We start from the raw sequence: 18,747 nt of genomic DNA, 5'->3' as shown, positions 1-18,747 counted from the left end.
ATTATTGCACCATATCTAATAAATCCCCAAAGTAGGAAAACATTTAAGAGCACTAATCAGATATGCTTTAAGTTATCTAATTATTACAGGCTACTAAACTTTTTCTAGACTTTCATATAAATATTTTTACTGAAATACTATTAGTGAATAGCCAGTGGGAAAATGTAACCTAATGAAAAAGTGCTGAAATTTACATAATAAAAACCTAGACACAGACTACAAAATTTATTTTCTGACCACATTAATACATTTGAGTGAAAGTACATTGTTAATAATAACAGTAGCATGGAATAAGTGATCCAAATCTACTAGGAAATTTTGCTGGTTTCTAGTGGCTACTTTTTCCAGCCAGGCAATGCCATTCAAGTTTTTGTTTACTTAAAAAACACAAGTGACCACAAACCTGCATAAACAAACAAAACAAAAAAAAACTGTCACATCTAAAATATTGAGGGAAATATTTGTTTTTATTGATCCTACACTACTCAGTTAACCACATGAATAAATAAATATGTCTGCACTGCATTAGGGATACAAACCAGAATAGAGCATAAACATGAAAAAAACTGAATGAAATAAAAAAATATATGCTCTACTTCCTGATTGCAGCACTAAGTAGAATTTAATCTGGTGCAATGGTTTGCCAGAAGCATCTCCAAAACTTGAAAGCTATACTGAAATAAACCTGTGCCATTGCTGTTACCTGGAAGAGTCATAAAAAGGAAACTTAAGTTAGGAGTTGTGTACTTCTGGTGCTTTGTCCTATGGTGTACGTCCTGATATTTCAGTACAATGAAGTATATAATAACAGTAAGAAAATAAATCAAAACCAAAGTGTTGCTAAGAAAAATCAAAAGTGCCTAAAACAAACATTCTGATAAAAAAATAAAAATAAAAAAATGCTCACATTATAGGCAATTTTGAAAAGAACATCTATTTATGATAGAGTGCTATGTTCACAAGTTTTGTGCAGATTGATATTAAAGAATTTTCATGCCTCATATGAACATTATACTGTTATATACATTGTTCTTTATAAAACTAGTCTATTTTCCCTTTTAATCTAGACCAGATACAACAAAAAAAAGCAATAGAACTGCCATTTCGGTAATAGCGCTGAGGCATGCTTTGATTGTCTGAGCAAAAGAACATTACAAACATATATGCAGACATGATTATTTCTGTTGTTCTGGTCAGCATTTGTTGATCGTGATAAGGACTTAAAAGTGAGAAATGCTGGCTGTTTTCCACTCACATATAGGAGCTAAATATAAGCAGACCAATATCTACATGGAACACAAAAAGTCAAAGAAAGTATTTCCACAACGGGTGTGTCATAGTGTAAGAAAAGTTCAGCTAAACAAGCGGTTTTAGTTGAAAACTATGCATCTCATTTCTGATCACTAAAAATATTTTAACTCTTCTACGCACTGTTGACTGTTCTGAAAGAACAAAGGAAAGAATCACCCAAGGCTGATTTATACAGCAACACAAAGATACATTGTTTTCATTCAGCATGCTACAGAATAGTATTGAAAGTGTCTACACTTTTTATATTTAGCATGAATAAGTAGTTTTTTTCAGTATTGCTAGTCTGCACAAGAGATCAATGCCTAAACAAAGGACAAGAAAAGGGGTGGGGGTGGGGTTGGCGGAGTGTAAAGAAAAACACATTAATATTTGAAATACAACAAATATAATCCTGCAAGCTTAACATTTTTCATAAACAGACAAGCATCCATTAACAAAACCCCAAAACATAAAAAGGTATGAGCTACCTGAATTCCAGGCAATTTCACAATGTGTACTAGACAAATTTAAAGATTTTAAATCATACATAACCTCCAAAACAATCCTGCATGATCAAAATTCTATATAATTGGATCTGATAGAATTGAAAAATGTGGAGGGCAAATTGCAATTTGCATGTTAAACTTCTGATATATCAGCAATGCAGTTCCAAGCAGCCCAATTGCAACAATCTGACCAGCATTAATTGCTTATGGGTGTACACAATTTTGTCTACTTTTGGTACAATTAGAAAACAGAGAGGGAAGAAGGTAGATCGATAGCATTTTTTCCCAGAATGATTTAATGCTGGCAAATAAAAAAGCCACCCTAGAGCATTGCTGACAGCTTCAATCAAAGATGTCTCATCAGCCACTTATAACGAGACACCCCAAGAGTCTACATATTTGAAAAAACAAGTATTAAATTAACTAGCTTTGGCAATTTATGTACAAAATAGTTTGATGTTAGTTCCAATATTCAAATAACTATTTTAAGGTACACATCTACAGTAGTGGCTACTACAGTTTAATGGACAATGCATCTTTGCATTACAATATATACAGTTACACATAATAAACTAAACAATTTGAGGACTTTGGCTTAAGTTTGCTAAACACAAAATTGCTAAAATTAAACTGAAAATCTGTACAGACTGCATAGGTAAAAATTAATGTGCAACATTGTATACCCTTAAAGCATTATAATGAAGGTCCCTAAAATTACCAGTAAGATAAATGCATAAACTCCACTTCTATCAAGTGTATACACACACACAAGATACAATGGCAATGTGATAGAATAAATATGATTGCTACAAATCCCAAAATCAATATTAGTACAATGAAAAACATACCTGAACACTAAGGGGCATATGTAATAAAAGAAAAAAAGTGCAAATACAACATGCTGTAACCTATAGCAACCAATGAAATCAGTGTAGTCAGACTAATGAAAGCAAATATCCAGTTGTGTTGTGTTACAGTACCTCTTACACTATTAAATAAGCCATAACATTTTACATTTTGCTAAAAGGAAACCCTTTCACAGACTGTTTGACTAAAATGCAGTGATTACTTGCTTCTAGTGCAAAGAAGTTAGCATATCTATTCCTGGCTGTTCGTGGTCCAGGCGTTTTCATGTCCAATGCAAATCCAAAAACTTAATTACATGCATGTAAAAGCATTAAAGGTAGACACCAAGCCAATTTTCCTTATGGCTGTTAAACATATGTCTAAACAATAACATTTAAATTCAAAATTAACAAAAAATTGTAGACTAGGAGTATTTATAAGATGGGGTTTAGCGGGTCCATTCCTTGAACAATTTCAGAGTCTATGGGGTGGAAGGTAATACTAACGGACCTTTTCCATATTTTTTTAGGAAATAAATTTTAAAAAACTTTTAGGGGTCCAATTTAAGCTTGGTAGTCACTTTCATAACTCATGTTTCAATTGTTCTAAGAGATTCTTATTTTAATTACTTTGCCGTGCAAAAATTTTTCAAAAGAGAAAAAAACCTGCCAAACAATTAGGAAATAAGCGAACTGTAGAACGTAATACTAATAGTACTATTCCGATATTCCATACAAGTATTAAAATACACTGAAATACAGATCAGTTTTGAAACCCTGTTGCTCTATGTTCAGCTACAGGCTAACCCCCCATCACAATACTAGCATCCATCGCCTCTAGGTGGACTTTGGTTTTTCCATTGCGCTCAGTTTAAATTTTAACAATAGTACTATTGTACTATAGCCAAACCTGTAAAAGAGCAGAAGTAGTTTGCAGAATTAGAAAAAATGCTCTTAAATCACCCACTTCACTTACTTGCTGCTGCGATGAACATTCAAAATTTAATGGAGGATCCCAAAAGGTAAAGGAGAGAAACAAAAACTATTAACAGTCAGAGATTACTTTCACTTTACATATGTAATTATAAAAACATGAAAGGACCATACCATACTGCTTATTTCAACCAGTGGTGGAAGTGGGGGTGTATATGATGGTATGCTATACCGCCACTTCTACTGTCTGCACTGTTAAACTATCAAATTACATTCATATTACATTTTTAATATCGCCACTTCTAATTTTCTTCCTCGAACCCTGATTTCACCAATATGAAATAGAAAGACGACAAATTCTGGATACACTTATGTTTGAACAGGGATTTCTTTGAAGGTTTTAAACTGGAAACCACAAGCAATATAATAATAGTATAAATGGAATAAAGCAAGTAAAATGTCTGTAGAAAAATAAAATACAGATAGCGAAATAATGTTCAAAAGAAATGGTGCCCATTTCTTACCAAATACTTTTAGAACAGTAAAGTGAAAGTAAATCATGGGGTTAAATGGGGTTTAGTCATTAGTAAACAAAAAAAAACAACAAAATTAATGTGAACAGATTTGTAGCCATGCTATGCAAATGAAAACCCTTCTCAAAACATCAAATATTCGTTGGCAAGAAGCCTCATCTGACAATACCTAAACATTGTGTTTTTTCACAGAGAAGACCTAGAAACACTACAGTGTGGAGTTAAAATAGACCACACTAATAATTCTATTGTATTAAATGAGGGGAAAAAAAAAAAAGTTGCAACTTTCACACCACAATGCTTGGTTTTTTTTGTTTTTTTTTTATAAAAATGGGATGATCTTAAGTAGCTTCTTGATAAAAGCTCAGTTTGGTGGTAAACAGACCAATACAGGACTGCTAAAACCTTTACAGACATGATTATTAAAAAAAAATAAAAAAAATCTACACAATAAAAAGTTTTCACTGGCACTTTCCTTTTAGGGAATACTTAATTTCACTATGTGTCTTACAAAACTATCATTTTAGAAGAACCCAACAAGAAAATGCTGTCCACTTGGAAATGTATTTTAGTTTATAGCTGATCTTGTGCTGCTTTCTCAAGGTAATACACATTAACCAAGTGGCGTTTCAGATGCCTTGTATATTCCTCCACTTTCTTGAAAGCACGATCACAAAAAATGCACACAAAACTTTCAGTGGAGCGGTTTGTGACAACAGAAGACAATGCCACAGTACGCTGTGAATCTACGTTTTCTGGCGCTGACTGTAATCCATTTAAGCCAGAGTCATCACTTCTTTCTGAAACATTATCACTTATGTCACTGCCTTCGTGACTATGGATTCCTTCATCCTCCTCAATTTCAAGGGATTCATTGTTGGAGGCATCGCATGCAGAATGCTCAGTGTCTTTAGGATCGTGATCATTTAGATTCTGTATACTAGGCGTTGATAGAAATGCTCCCATGTTATTTGTGTTTTGTAGGGTTTTATCCTCATTTACTTCTGAGCTGCTTAGTGCTGAACGGTTTCCAAATTCATCACTTGTGGGATCACAACACGAGTTCTGCATGTAAAAATAATCTGTTACTTTTGCAATTAATTGAGATTCACTTGCTTGAAATGTATTGTTTGAAGTCTTTGTTACGGAAGAGCCTTGCGTTTCCGTAACTGGCTGGTCAGTGTTGGGGCTCATTACAGAATTATTTGAAAGTTCTATATCTTTTATATCAAACACAGTGTCCAGTTCTGAGTTCAACTCATTGGACTCATTGTTTACTTCCCTGGTCGGTGAATTAAAAACAACATTGGTATTAAATAAATCATTCACTATATTATCTTCAATTTTATTTTCAACTTCCTGCACATTGCTCTCCACTATTTCTGAGACTATGATTCGGTCATCTGGATGTTCTGGCGGAGACTGGGTATAGTTTACCACCCCTGGAACATCAGTGTTGCTGTCCAATTGGTTCTGTAAATTATTCTTTTCAGAGATATGATCTTTAGGTGGCATACTCGATTTGCTTTTTGTCACTTTAGTTGTGTGTGTTATGGCTTTCTTCCTGAATTTATTTTTAAAAGATTTATTCTGTTTATTCTTATTCAGACACACCTTCTGCTTCTGGGATTTTATAGCTCTAACCTCTTTTCTAGGTAACTTATGTATGTGTTGGTCTTTCTTTGCCAATCTCCTTTTCTTTACATTGGTATTTTGTTTATCGTTTATCTTGAGTGGCTTTTCCGATAGCACTCTAGATTTTCTTTTAGCACATCTAGTTTTTAAATTTGTTTTATCATTGCTGGTATCCTCTTCAGTCTTGTGAGGTGAGAGCTTGTGGCTTCGTGTGGTGACCTGGCTAATGGAAGAACTAGCAACTTGTTTAAGCTTTACACATTTCTCCTTATCCACTTTTAATTTTCCATCAGATTTCCTTTCTGTGGACTCATTTCTTACTTCAGAGTTTTCTTGCTTATTTGCATCAAGCTCTGTAACAGCTACATCCCCTTTTTTTGTCCTTAGCTTGACTTTGGAAACATCCATAGTGATGTCAGCACAACCCGAGTGCCTGGATTTGATGTGATACTGCAAGTTACACTTCTTGGATGCAGCATAATCACACACAGGACACAAGAACTGTCGTGGATTAACATGTAGTTCCACATGTTTTTTGAAGTTGCTGCGGTCTGCAGTCTTGTAGTTACAGTGTGGGCATGTCAAAGGTTTTGGTCCATTGTGGACCTGTCTGGCATGTCGTGTCACTTCGTGCTGATTTGATGCTACATAACTGCACTGCTCACATTTAAATGGCTTTTCACCTAAACAAATAAAAAAAACAATTAAAATATATAACATAATATGGAATACACACATATACTTTTGAGACAAAACTATTCAAGATACACATTTTTAAATCAAGGAAAATTATACAAATATAACAAAAAAAAAAAAACAGAAAGCCATGCAGAATTATGGAAGAATATAAAATCCATACCCAACTGCTCCATTGAAGGCATTGTTAAGAAAGAAAAGTATATATATTGTTAAAAGACAGCCTGTTTCTGAGGAAATAAGCATTCATGACAATTAAGCTTAAATGTCATCATATATTTTTGCAAGCAAAACATCATTGTCCTGAAAACTACCCCATGTCAACATCTACCAACAGTAGAGAATTATACACAAACTGATGAAATGTTCACTAGTAAGTAAAATATGAAGTAGTATGTGCTATGTGTAGAACAAGGAAGCTTTCCGAATGCTGATTAGACTTAAAAATAATCATCTGAGTGCCGGCTCACACGGCAATTTGGTTATTCGGTACTCTCTAATCGGAAGCCAAAATACCAGATCTGTGTCTAAATATAGTGGAGAGGTTTAATTTTCATTTCATCCCATCAAATCCTTTTTATATTTTGTTTGTTGAAAAATATCATTAGGAAGGACACACACAATGGGATATCTGGTCAATTCTGTCGAAAATGAAAATAAACACAAAAAATGCTGTCAGATAAGTGGTTAGATTAGCCGCGCAAGAAATCTGTAGGATTTAACTGTACCTATCCAAACCTAGACATTAATAAGTAAGCTGTTTGTAATATGAAGTTTGTGGAAGCTCACTAAAGCTTTAATGTCAATGTGGCGTTTTAGTTATTGACCAATATAAAATAGAAATATAAAAAGACAACTTACAGACGCTAAAAATATATTCGTGCCAGATCATTACAATTGCAGAGCAAATTAATTCTTGCAATTTGACACTTGTTTAGAAACCATCATAAAGGCATGTGGAGATATTAACAAAGTAAAATTTTTTGGGGATATACCAGAGTCATCAAAATGACAGTATAAGTGATATGTATATTCAACAGTGTAATAAAGATGAAACACCCAATGAAATTATTGTGAGAATATCTTTGTTGTAAATAGCAATTGCAACATACAAAAACCTCAGTGCACTGAGGTATACGACATACATTATGTCAGGATGTAATAGTCAACAATGGTATATAAAATACAGGTAAAAAATTCAACAGGAATTAAACTGTATAAATTACACATATAAAACATAACCATTCAGTGCAAGTATGATTTGAAGCACACAGTGTTTCTGATCATTTTGCCAAGTACTATAATAGTGACCCCTCATCCTTACAATTTATGGGGATCTGCAAAGTAGACAGACAATGTAGAGGGGGGGGATTTTATCTGTCAGATGTCACGTGAATTAAGCAGGTGGATCTATACTTTGAAAACACTTACGCCACATGGCCTAAATATAGACTTTTAACTTAACAGCTTTCTATAAGGACCGGAATCAGTCCTTGTGTATATTTATATACATCCATACAAGAAGCTGCCCCCTATATGGATGTTTTTTCTGCCTATCTTCTAATTGGCCACATTTACACCTTGCTACTCCCTATTGATACAAGTTGTTTATCATTTATCTGGTATTATTATGGTGTTTTCCCCCTCCCTCTGACTTTTACCACCTTTGTCATTTGTTGGAGGATTTTTCATCCTCTTCATTTTTGCCTGTATGTTATGCCACCCCTGAATATATTGAGGAGGGTACTTTTCTGTTTATTCACAGCCAGTCCACAGGTGTTTCAGTACTGGTAATTAAGTGGAGGATTCATACCAACTAATCACATCTGTGGCAACTAGTGTGCAACCAATCAGCTACTGACTTGCGGCTCTGTAAGAAGAAGACGACGCTCACACATCTGGAGACTGGAGAAAGTGCAGCCGTGAAGGGAGGAGAAAGAAGAGTCTGCCGTACACAGCAACATCCCCCCCCCATGGAAGGGGCAAGTGTCTTGATTCTCTCCCCGCAGCCTACCACTGTCTTCCTATACTGATCGAAAACAGCCCGACAACCTAGCCGGCTTTTTGCCTCTATATACATAGACTTTTACCGCATATGAGAGCGCTTGTGCCTCAGAACCGCTCTATACATTTGTGACCGAACTTTCCCTGGAAAACACGTTGCTATTCTCTTCATTATAGAGGACCGCTTTTTCTGGGACCAGTCCCCTGTCTTACACGGTACGCCTGTACTCTACACCATTTCTAGATGTGATATCACGTATGGACTTTTGTTGGTTTATCCTAAGGACTGATATGCGCAATATCATACTTGCACTGAATGGTTATGTTTTATATGTGCAATTTATACATTAATATTTTACCTGTATTTTATATACCATTGTTGACTATTACATTCTGACAGTGTATGTCGTATACCTCAGTGCACTGAGGCTTTTGTATGTTGCAATTGCTATTTACAACAAAGATATTCTCCCAATAATTTCATTGGGTTTTTCATCTTTATTACACTGTTGAATATACAGGCGCCCTGGGAGTCTGGAGGTTTACCTCTGGCCACTAGAGTTTATATATCTACTCTGGAGGGTTGGGACCCCCTTCCCCACTATTCCCATCTGATTGGCAGCCATCATAAAAAATTTTCTGGGAGAAGCGCAGATACTCCCAACCCCTCACTGTTTATTTTAGCATAAGTGTCTGCGCTTAATACCCGTATTATTGAATTTATTACAGCACAATAACAATATTATGTGTATTTGTTAATTTATCAATATAGCCCCTGGTTCAGGACTCATTGGGGTTAATTAAACTAACCTTGTTGTCCAGCTACACATTTTACTTCACATCTCTATGGGGTGTGAGGGAAAATGAGCAGAGATTTTAGTAAAAAATTCTGATGCGGCGTGGCTTGGACGCCATATCAGGAGGAACACATGAAGTGGAGCTCCGACCAAACTCTTCCTATTTTCTCAAAATACCGTCCATGAACCTGATGTAGCGGTCAGAAAAGTGGGGCTAAATGCCTTTGGCATACCAAGGGATCTTCAGATATCCACTGGACACGGTACAGACTGCCTAATTACCAGACGGCGGTTGCGGCCTGCATTGGGCGCTGAACCTGAGGTCGCCTACCTGCGTTCATCGACGCCCCACCGGGAGGAGAATCAGCCGTGGAGTGGACCCCACCTGCTCAGGTGACTTATCGCGGGCCCCGCCTGACACCCCCCCCCCCCCCCTCGTGCAACAGCTCTTTGAGGGAATTGCATTAGTCCAGGTGCCCCAGTGTTTTTTTAAGAGGAGCTGAATTGAGCCAGCCACTTAGTGGTACCTGGATTCGGAGAAGTCCGGCGACCCGTCAACGGTTCTGAAGCCTCACATCTCTTAACACAGACTCCTTCAGCACCGCTCCTCGATCCATTTCCGGTCCGCGCAGCTTCCGGTCGGCAATCCTGCCGGGGACAGTTGAGAGAGAGGCATTGTGAAGGTGTGCTCCCCGCTGTCAGATCTGCTCACTGGCCCGAAAAACACCAGCTCCTTACTGCAGAGTGGCCCTGCCGTTGGCAGCAGACTGCTTATCTACTGCCTCTGTGCTGGGCACCATCGCGGGACAATCTTGGCGGCTTCACCCGATATATCGGCCCATACAATTCAGTACAGCAACCCCATACCTGTGGTAACATCGGCGGCTCAGCGCCAGCACTGACAGCCTCCCCCTGACCCTCTCCCAGCTGCTCCAAAGTGGCTTTCTCTGTGAAATCGTCCCCGTCACCTGCCAAGCAGTTTGATGCTCCTGGGAATCTGTCCATTGCCACCGCAGGCGCCTAGAGCCACTGTGAATCCAGCCCGCCGCAATCCGCAGAAGCATAAAGGGCTCCAGTAATTAGGAGCTCAACCCTAATCAAAGGCAGCTCCCTGCTGTCCCCTCATTTGGATGAGAAGGTCTGCTGCCCTCTGCTGGTCCTTTTGGAAATTACAGCTGAGGCTTCTATCTAGTTCCAAACAAGAGACCTGTGTTTGCTTCTTATAATTTGCCTATCATATCTGACAACTCAGACTCTCGCACCGTGCTCTCAGCGCACTCTAACAGCGGAAAATAGGCGCTCAACAAGCTTCACAACCTAGCGTTACCTTGAAGGCTGCAGTTTATAAAATTTACAAACCTCAAGCACATATACTCTAGCTCAACGTGTGTATTTTGCAAGATTAAGCTTGTGGTGTGACTTTTCTATCACGGATGGTTGGTCCTCACGCAAGTCATTCATACCCGATATCTCCCCTAAGTAACATGCACTAGCCGCAACTTGTGGGGGCATCAACTTAATATCTCTAGAACATTAACCTTCAAATTAAAAGAACAACCGACTGGTGATGACGTCCAGGGCAAAGCGGACTCCCGCAATGGATTCCTCTTGCTTCATTGACAGAAACAAAATAAACAAACAAAGCCACAGTCAACGCCAGTGGTTCAAGGACGACAGGATTCCTCACAAAGTCCTGACATACCAGGAGAAGACAAAATTCCCTCGGCGACAAGACTGAATCAATTCCCTGGTTCAGGAAATCAAGACTACATTCCACACTGGGTTACGCCAAGCGATTTCGGATTTCCGCAAAGAAATTGCCGAACTGGGTGAACGCACTAATGCCCTTGAGGCCAAAACTTGCAAGTCCGTCGCAAACACCCCACAAGAACTTTCCTCCTTGCGCACAGATGTCACATCCTTGACGGAAAAATGTAAGGACATAGAAAATAGAGCTTGCTGGAACAACATCTGGCTCAAAAATATTCCTGAAACAGTGGACATGTCGGCCCTTCCTGGTTTCCTGCTCGGTTTCTTTAAAATTATTCTAACAGATGCAGATCTCCTCCTAGACAAAGCGCACAGGTCAATGCGCCCCAGATCTGCTCCAGGCCAGCAACCAAGGGACGTCCTCCGTATGCATTACTATCATATAAAAAAAATAATTATACAAGCTACGAGGAACCACGACTCCATTCAATATCTCGGAAAGAACATTCAGCTGTTCGCAGACCTGGCTCCTCTCACCACACAGAAACGTCGAGAGCTGAAGGAAATCACAAAGACTTTACGCCAGCATGGCTACCGCTATCGCTGGTGCTTCCCTTTCCGGCTCCAGGTTTTTACTGAATCCAGGCCTCTCTTTGCTTAGACTCCTGCAGAAGGTGCCTTAATACTAGAAAAATTAGGCTTACCTCCCTAATACAACACCTCCCCCTGTCACAACAGCATCCCGCGGGCGCCGCGAAACCCTCCGCAAGCCGAATGGGACACCGCCTGACCTGATCAAGGATCTGATGCTGAAAATCTGGACCATTGATCTCCCACTGCCAACCTGGCATAGGGTACCCATAAAAGACAATGGACATAATTCTGAACTTCAGTGACTTGTCCCCTGAGAGCACCGGGTGTTGTCTCTTCTCCTCCTTGTTGTCCCTTCTCCCCCCCCCCCCCATCTTTCTCGCTACAGGTAGGAATACCATATACTAGCGATTTCAATATGTCGATTTTAGCTGTCCTGCGGAGGGAGCGGGGAGAAGAATCGGCCGCTCACCTACCATCCTCATCTCTCCTTCCACTAAGGGACTTCACCGTTCCAAGACTACAGTTCAGTCGTCCTCGTTTGATGCATGCTCATAGACTATTCTGCAATGGTGATGTTTAATCGTTTAAAATTCTTTGCAATTGTAATGTTTTTCATAGTTCACCAGCCTAATGTTGCACTCTCATTGCTATTCAGTATGGTTATATATTAGACCAGATAGTAGTTTGTCTTACAGGTTAATGTTTGTAAACCAATTTAAACCGTTGGCCCCACACATTTACACCCACTCCCCGAGCTCCACTCCAGTTTGGGCCCTTCCTGCCCACCCCCTCCCCCACTGTTGCTGCGCCTCGTAGCAACACTTTCTTACCTTTCCGAAGTCTAGCAACCATAGGTCGGCCACCTTATGTCCGGCCTTTCTTTCTCCTCCCTGGCTGGTTGCAGACGGCTTAAACTTAACCTCGTCCCTAACCTCCTAACCTTTCCTTTTCCTAACTATACTCACGCTTTCTCATTCTCTCTGCCAAAATACGTATCCGTTGCAATCCATAAGGGGTCGAGGATACGGGGGAGCCTCTCGGTGATGCAAACTAGACTCTCTTACAGCATGTCTCTTAAATTACTTACAGTTAACGTTAAGGGGTTAAACACAACCCAGAAACGCACTATACCTTTGGCCGCCCTTAAAAAGTTGCATGCAGACAGTCTTCCTCCAAGAGACACACTTAACCGAACCACATGCAACACTCCGAGGAAAGCTCGGGGTGGCCATTCTGATACGACCATCAGTCCTCCTGGTGGTGAACCGCTCGATTGCAGATCCAGAAGGTCGTTATCTCATGCTAACAGGTACACTGGGCCAGCATCCAGTCACCCTAATATGTTGCTACGCCCCAAACAATGCCCAAATCTCTTTTCTCCAGAGACTATTCAGCCGTATACATAAACTTGCCTAGGGCCATCTGCTTATGGCAGGTGACTAATATGATTCTAGACCCCTCTTTAGATAGATCACCATTTCCCGCATCCTCATCTCAATCTCAGACACATTCTGTACGGCAGGCTAATAGATTTGCCTCATTATTAAAGAACAACTCTCTTCTGGATGCTTGGCTGGTGGTTAATGGCACCGATAGAGGATATACTTTTTATTCTCACACCCATAAATGTATACACTCGAATAGATTACGTCTTAGTTGGCATCAAACTAGCTACCAAGCTTTGCGGAGCTGAGGTTCCCCCGTTTACCTGGACAGACCACATGCGTATATCCCTTCAGTTGGACATTGTAAACCTCCCCAAACGAAGGCCAAACTGGCGGTTGGATGATACTCTTCTGCTCAACCCAGAGACATGTCAAGAGATTGCAGAGGCTCTTACAGAGTTCTTCAATCTTAATGAAGGCCCTGAAATATCTTTGTCTACAATCTGGGAGGCGTATAAAGCCACAATCCGTGGTCGTCTTATTAGCATCGCTTCATTCCGACATAAGAGCGAGAACAAATATCCACTTTGAGACTCGTCTTCTCTCCCTACTCACCCAGCATCAAGGCTCACTAGACCGGTCACACCTGAGGGAGTTGACGACAGTGAGGGGCCAGCTTAACGCGGTCTTGTCCAAAAAAAAACAAAAAAAAAAAAATAAAAAAAAAAACAGCCCGTACCCTCAAATGGACCCAGCAGCTTTTTTACGAGAAAGGTGACAAGGCGGACTCCCTACTAGCCCGGAAACTCCGTCAGAGGCGCACACGTAACGCAATCTCGTCTATCAAAAATTCTCAAGGGCAGTCAACATACAACCCAAATGCTATACTGAAAGAATTCCAGACATACTACTCTTCACTATACAACCTGAATGCCTCAAATCCGTCACCTCCTGACTTCGATAGTAAAATAAATGTCTACCTGCATTCTTGCCAACTCCCGCAACTATCTGAATCGGAGACTCAATTTATCGGCTCTGATATAGCAAACGAAGAAACTATTGCAGCCCTACGTAGTATGAAGGTAGCTTCTTCCCCGGGCCCGGATGGCCTCCCTGCCAAATACTACAAAAAATTTGCAGGGATTCTCAGTCCAAAGCTAACTACCTGGTTTAACTCTATTTTCGATGGGGCTCCCTTTGATCAGGCCACGACCTGAGTCCGGATCACTGTCATACCGAAAGAGGGTAAAGACCTCTCTCTTTGTAGTAGCTACTGCCCCATATCCTTACTTAACGTATATTTAAAAATATATGCCAAAGTCCTTGCAAATAGAGTAAACTTTATCCTCCCGAAATTGGTGCACCCCGATCAGGTTGGATTTGTCCCAGGCCGACAGGCGGCAGATAACACCAGACGGACTATAGAGCTCATCCAACATATCAATGAACGTAAACTACCTTCCCTCCTTTTATCCCTTGATGCTGAAAAGGAATTTGACCGCGTTGGCTGGCCCTTCATGATGAAAACCCTCTCGGCTTATGGTTTCAAAGACCGCTTTCTTAAAGGGGTCTCCACCTTGTATGTCAACCCAACTGCTTCTGTCCAGGTGAATGGGTGCTCCTCCCCATCTTTTCAAATTCAGAATGGAACACGACAAGGTTCTCCCCACTTTTGTTGCACTAATCATAGAACCCTTGGCCTTGAAAATACGTCACAATACTAACATCTCTGGCATACAGCTACCCTCCAGCATCTATAAGATTGCGCTCTAGGCAGATGATATCCTCCTTACCATTACTAATCCCCTAACATCTTTACCAAACCTATTCCAGGAACTCGTTAATTATTCTGCAGTCTCGAATTTTAAGGTCAATACGGCCAAGACAGATATCTTGGATCTCAATATCCCAAATAAGTTGAAACAGCTTCTGGAGCTAAACTTTCCTTTTCACTGGAACTCCGATAGTATCAAATACCTGGGTATAGCAATTACCAGAAAGGTAGAAGACCTCTACCAAGCAAACTACCCTCAATTGATAGCATGTCTTAAAAAAAGACATGATTTCTTGGGACAAGCTGATAATATCTTGGGTGGGGCGGATTACATCAGTGAAGATGAACTTGCTCCCCAGGCGGCTTTATCTTTTCCATACCCTCCCTATCAGAATCCCTCCCTCTACTTTTAAAATGCTGCAAACTTCTATCATGCGATTCATTTGGTCAAATAAGAGACCCAGGATCTCTGCTCGTATTTTACAACGCTATCCCATGGCAGGTGGCCTCGGCATACCCAATCTTCGCAATTACTATGCGGCACGTTTAGCTCAATGTGTCCAATGGCACTCCCCGCCTGGGACCAGGGTTTGGGTTGATATAGAATCAGATCTATTAGGAGGCTCATTAATTTGTTCTATCCTCTGGCTTTCAGCCGCACAGCGCCCAGCCAGTTATAGCCCTCTCCCTCTCAATCTGGTCTAGGTGTAACAGAATGGCATCTTTCTCCTGCTCCTTCGATACTTATACCTCTCTGGTCGAATCCAGCCTTTGAACCAGGCTTATCACGTCCTATGTATACAAAATTGGTGGGGGAAGGTAAATTATTACTGCTAAACCACATAACAGGGACCTTAACGTTCCCTCAGTTTTTGGACTTAACTGAGCGGTGCGGGTTTGCGATGGGACAATTCCACCAATACTTGAAAATCAGACATTATCACCGACAGGTTAAGGTTCAATTATCAGCTAGACCCCCACTGTGTTTGAGAATTTATGCCTATCAGGACTATCCTCAAAAGGTCTCATCTCAACTATGCACAATGCCCTACTCCCTATCTCCACAGAGGTCAAGGATCGTTTCCAGACACAGCGGGAGGCAGACTTGGAAACATCTCTAGACCCAGAAGAATGGTCGGACATCTACGAATGGACAGCACGCTGTTCCATAAATGTCCGTATCAAAGAAAATGCCAATAAATTACTACATAGATGGTACTACGTCCCTTCAAGGCTCCATACTATATATCCTCAAACAAGTCCAACATGTTGGAGAGATTGTGGCCACATTGGCACCTTCATGCACACTTGGTGAGACTGCCCCAAATTGCGCCCATTCTGGACAGAAGTTCTCGCATTAGCAACGGTTATTCTCGACACTGTGCCCTCCGATCCTAAGCATGTGTTATTGCGTCTACCTCTCCCAGACCTCCCAACACATACCCATAAGCTTCTTCGACATATAATCAGCGCAGCTACCTGTCAAAGAGCTGCCTACTAGAAGAACTCCACACCCCCAACTCTCCAAATGGTCTGTGGTAGGATCTGGCACACCTATCAGATGGAACACATCACCAGTGTGCGTAGGGGCTCCTCAGAGTTCTTCAACAAAGTCTGGTCTCCATGGACTTCATATTACAATCAACCCCTGCTTCAATTCTAGTTGAACCTGATTTGTTACTGGAACTACCAGATTACACTGTTTTCTCCTGCTAAAAGCGTGAATTCCTTCTCCCTTCACCCAACCCTCCCAACCTGTTCTTCCCCCCCCCCCCATCTTGGCTTGCACCACTCCTTTTTCCCCCCTTTTCTTTCTCTTCTGCCCCTTGTTTGTGCAACTTAAAACAAAATAACATCTCCATGGTACCATATTGAAATGAAGCGGAGTTTATATTGTAAAAGCACTGTGAGAGAATGTCATATATCGTTCAGTTTATATGTGCATATGTTATCTCACTAATGTACCTTTCAAGAATTTTTCTATTCTGTAATACTGTTCAAGATAAGATGTTACTAATAAAACATATTTAAAAAATAAATAAATTCTGACGCAATATGTCTTCAGACAGTAAATTCAAAAAGCAGCTACTTGCCTTGATGTAACTTTTTAAGTAACAAGTGCATTTAAGTCATGTGAAAAAAAAAAGAGAAGTATCAGTTAAGAAAGAGGAAAATGTGTAGTATTAAAAAGGCCACTATGGCTTAGTCAGAACACTTCCATTTTAAAAGGTGTTTCCCATGTAACATTCCATATCAAAAATGGAATGAAAATCAGCGAGTCTATGGTAAACCAAAGGGTCACTGGAGGAGATCACATTTCCTGAACTCCAAATGGCTTATATAAAATCTGCTTATGTCACTTTAACCGGCAATGTAAGGGGGTAATTCAATTGCAGGTGTGATGTCCGGCTGCTCATACTGCTGGCCAATACAGTACAGAATGTCTGCTCATTTTTTCCTTGCATCTATATGCAATGCGAAGGAGAAGGAATTCAGATTTGAGAAAAAAAACAAAAAAAAACAAAACACTTTGCCTCAATGTGTCTCCGTGGACTATTTCAGAGAAACTTGTGCCGAACTGAATTCCCCCACTAAGGGGGGTATTCAATTGACGCGCTCGAAAAATATTACCGTTAATATGGTAATATTGTGCGTAAATACCGTTAATACAGTAACTTACTCGCTGTATTTCAGCTCGCAGCTCCCTGAAATTCAGCGAGATATTACCGTATTAACGGTAATATTTTTTGAGCGCGGGTATTTCGGCGATCTCGCCATCAATTGAATATGCCCCTAAGAATCAGAAATTAAAAAAATACAACAATGTTGTATATATGATGTAAAATTTAACCCAATGGCACACTAAGAGTTCTTATATTTACAAGTTTTCTTCTGTGTAAAATGCACATTTTTTAAAAATTTCCCATATATGTGTCGGTAATATATGAAACTGTACTCCTATGTCGAATATTAAACAAATACATTGTTACAACCAACCTGAGTGGGTCCGCATGTGTCTGGTCAAATGAGTTTTTTGAGAGCTTGAATATGGACACATTATACACCGATAAGGTCGTTCTCCTAAAGACAAACAAACAAAAAAAATGTAAAAAATCATATCCATATATTATATACATATACACATACATACATACATACAACATCACAACACATACACACAAATGCATACACGCATATACACACTACTTTAAGAGATTGTCAAATGAAATCCAATGCTTGTTGTCGAAATATTGATTACACAAATACCCAAACTGGATGTCTAGTCTTTATCCACCCTATTCTCTTGCTTTCAAATTCTTTCAGAATATCATACTAATTTTAAAAATTAGATGGGATGTGCCAGTGAGCAGTCTAGCTAGTACTTTAGTAACTGCTGAAATAGCATGCATCTGAAAAAAAAAAAAAAACTCCTCACATAGCCATAATAGTGTAACCTAAACAACAGTTGCCAAACATATATTATAAACATCCCTTGTTTTCATTCAAGTGTGGCCTACACTGAATTCTCACATGTAAATAACTTGCTACATACAGCATGGTAGTCCAGTAAAAAGTTGTGAATACTAATGGTCGTTGACAAATATAAAAAAAGAAAAAATATGTCTCAAACAGATGGCAATATCCTCATAGGCCTCAACGTTTTTAGCAGGTTTTTGGACGCTGTAGTTTTCACAATAATATCTACAGTCATGGCCAAAAGTTTTGAGAATGACACAAATATTTTTGACAAAGACTGCTGCCTTAGTTTGTATGATGGCAATTTGCATATACTCCAGAATGTCATGAAGATTGAAATTAATTGCAATTCATCTGATCAAAGTCCCTCTGCCATAACAATGAGCATTATCCCAAAAATAACATTTCCACTGCATTTCAGCTCTGCCGCAAAAGGACCAGTTGAAATCAGGTCACTGATTTTCTTGTTAACACAGATGAGAGCTGACGAAAACAAAGGCTGGGGGATCACTCAGTCATGCTGATTGAGTTAGAACAACAGACTGGAAGCTTTAAAAGGAGGGTGGTG

The 18,747-nt window shown here is 39.8% G+C and overlaps 1 protein-coding gene across 1 annotated transcript in view; it reads right to left on the bottom strand.

Annotated features, from left to right (window-relative positions):
• The window catches only part of REST (RE1 silencing transcription factor), a 32,461-nt gene that overhangs the window by 509 nt on the left and 13,205 nt on the right, over window positions 1-18,747 (bottom strand). Inside the window, exons 3-4 of the mRNA XM_075204836.1 lie at window positions 17,700-17,783; window positions 1-6,425 (exon numbers count right to left, since the gene is read on the bottom strand). The exon at window positions 1-6,425 is cut by the window's left edge and continues 509 nt beyond it. Coding sequence (XP_075060937.1) covers window positions 4,681-6,425; window positions 17,700-17,783 — 1,829 coding nt within the window. The 3' untranslated portion in view covers window positions 1-4,680. The remainder of the gene's footprint in view (window positions 6,426-17,699; window positions 17,784-18,747) is intronic.

Source organism: Mixophyes fleayi, chromosome 1 (genome assembly GCF_038048845.1).
Source record: "Mixophyes fleayi isolate aMixFle1 chromosome 1, aMixFle1.hap1, whole genome shotgun sequence".
Classification (NCBI taxonomy): domain Eukaryota; kingdom Metazoa; phylum Chordata; class Amphibia; order Anura; family Limnodynastidae; genus Mixophyes; species Mixophyes fleayi.
This window is presented reverse-complemented; position numbering and strand designations above follow the sequence as displayed.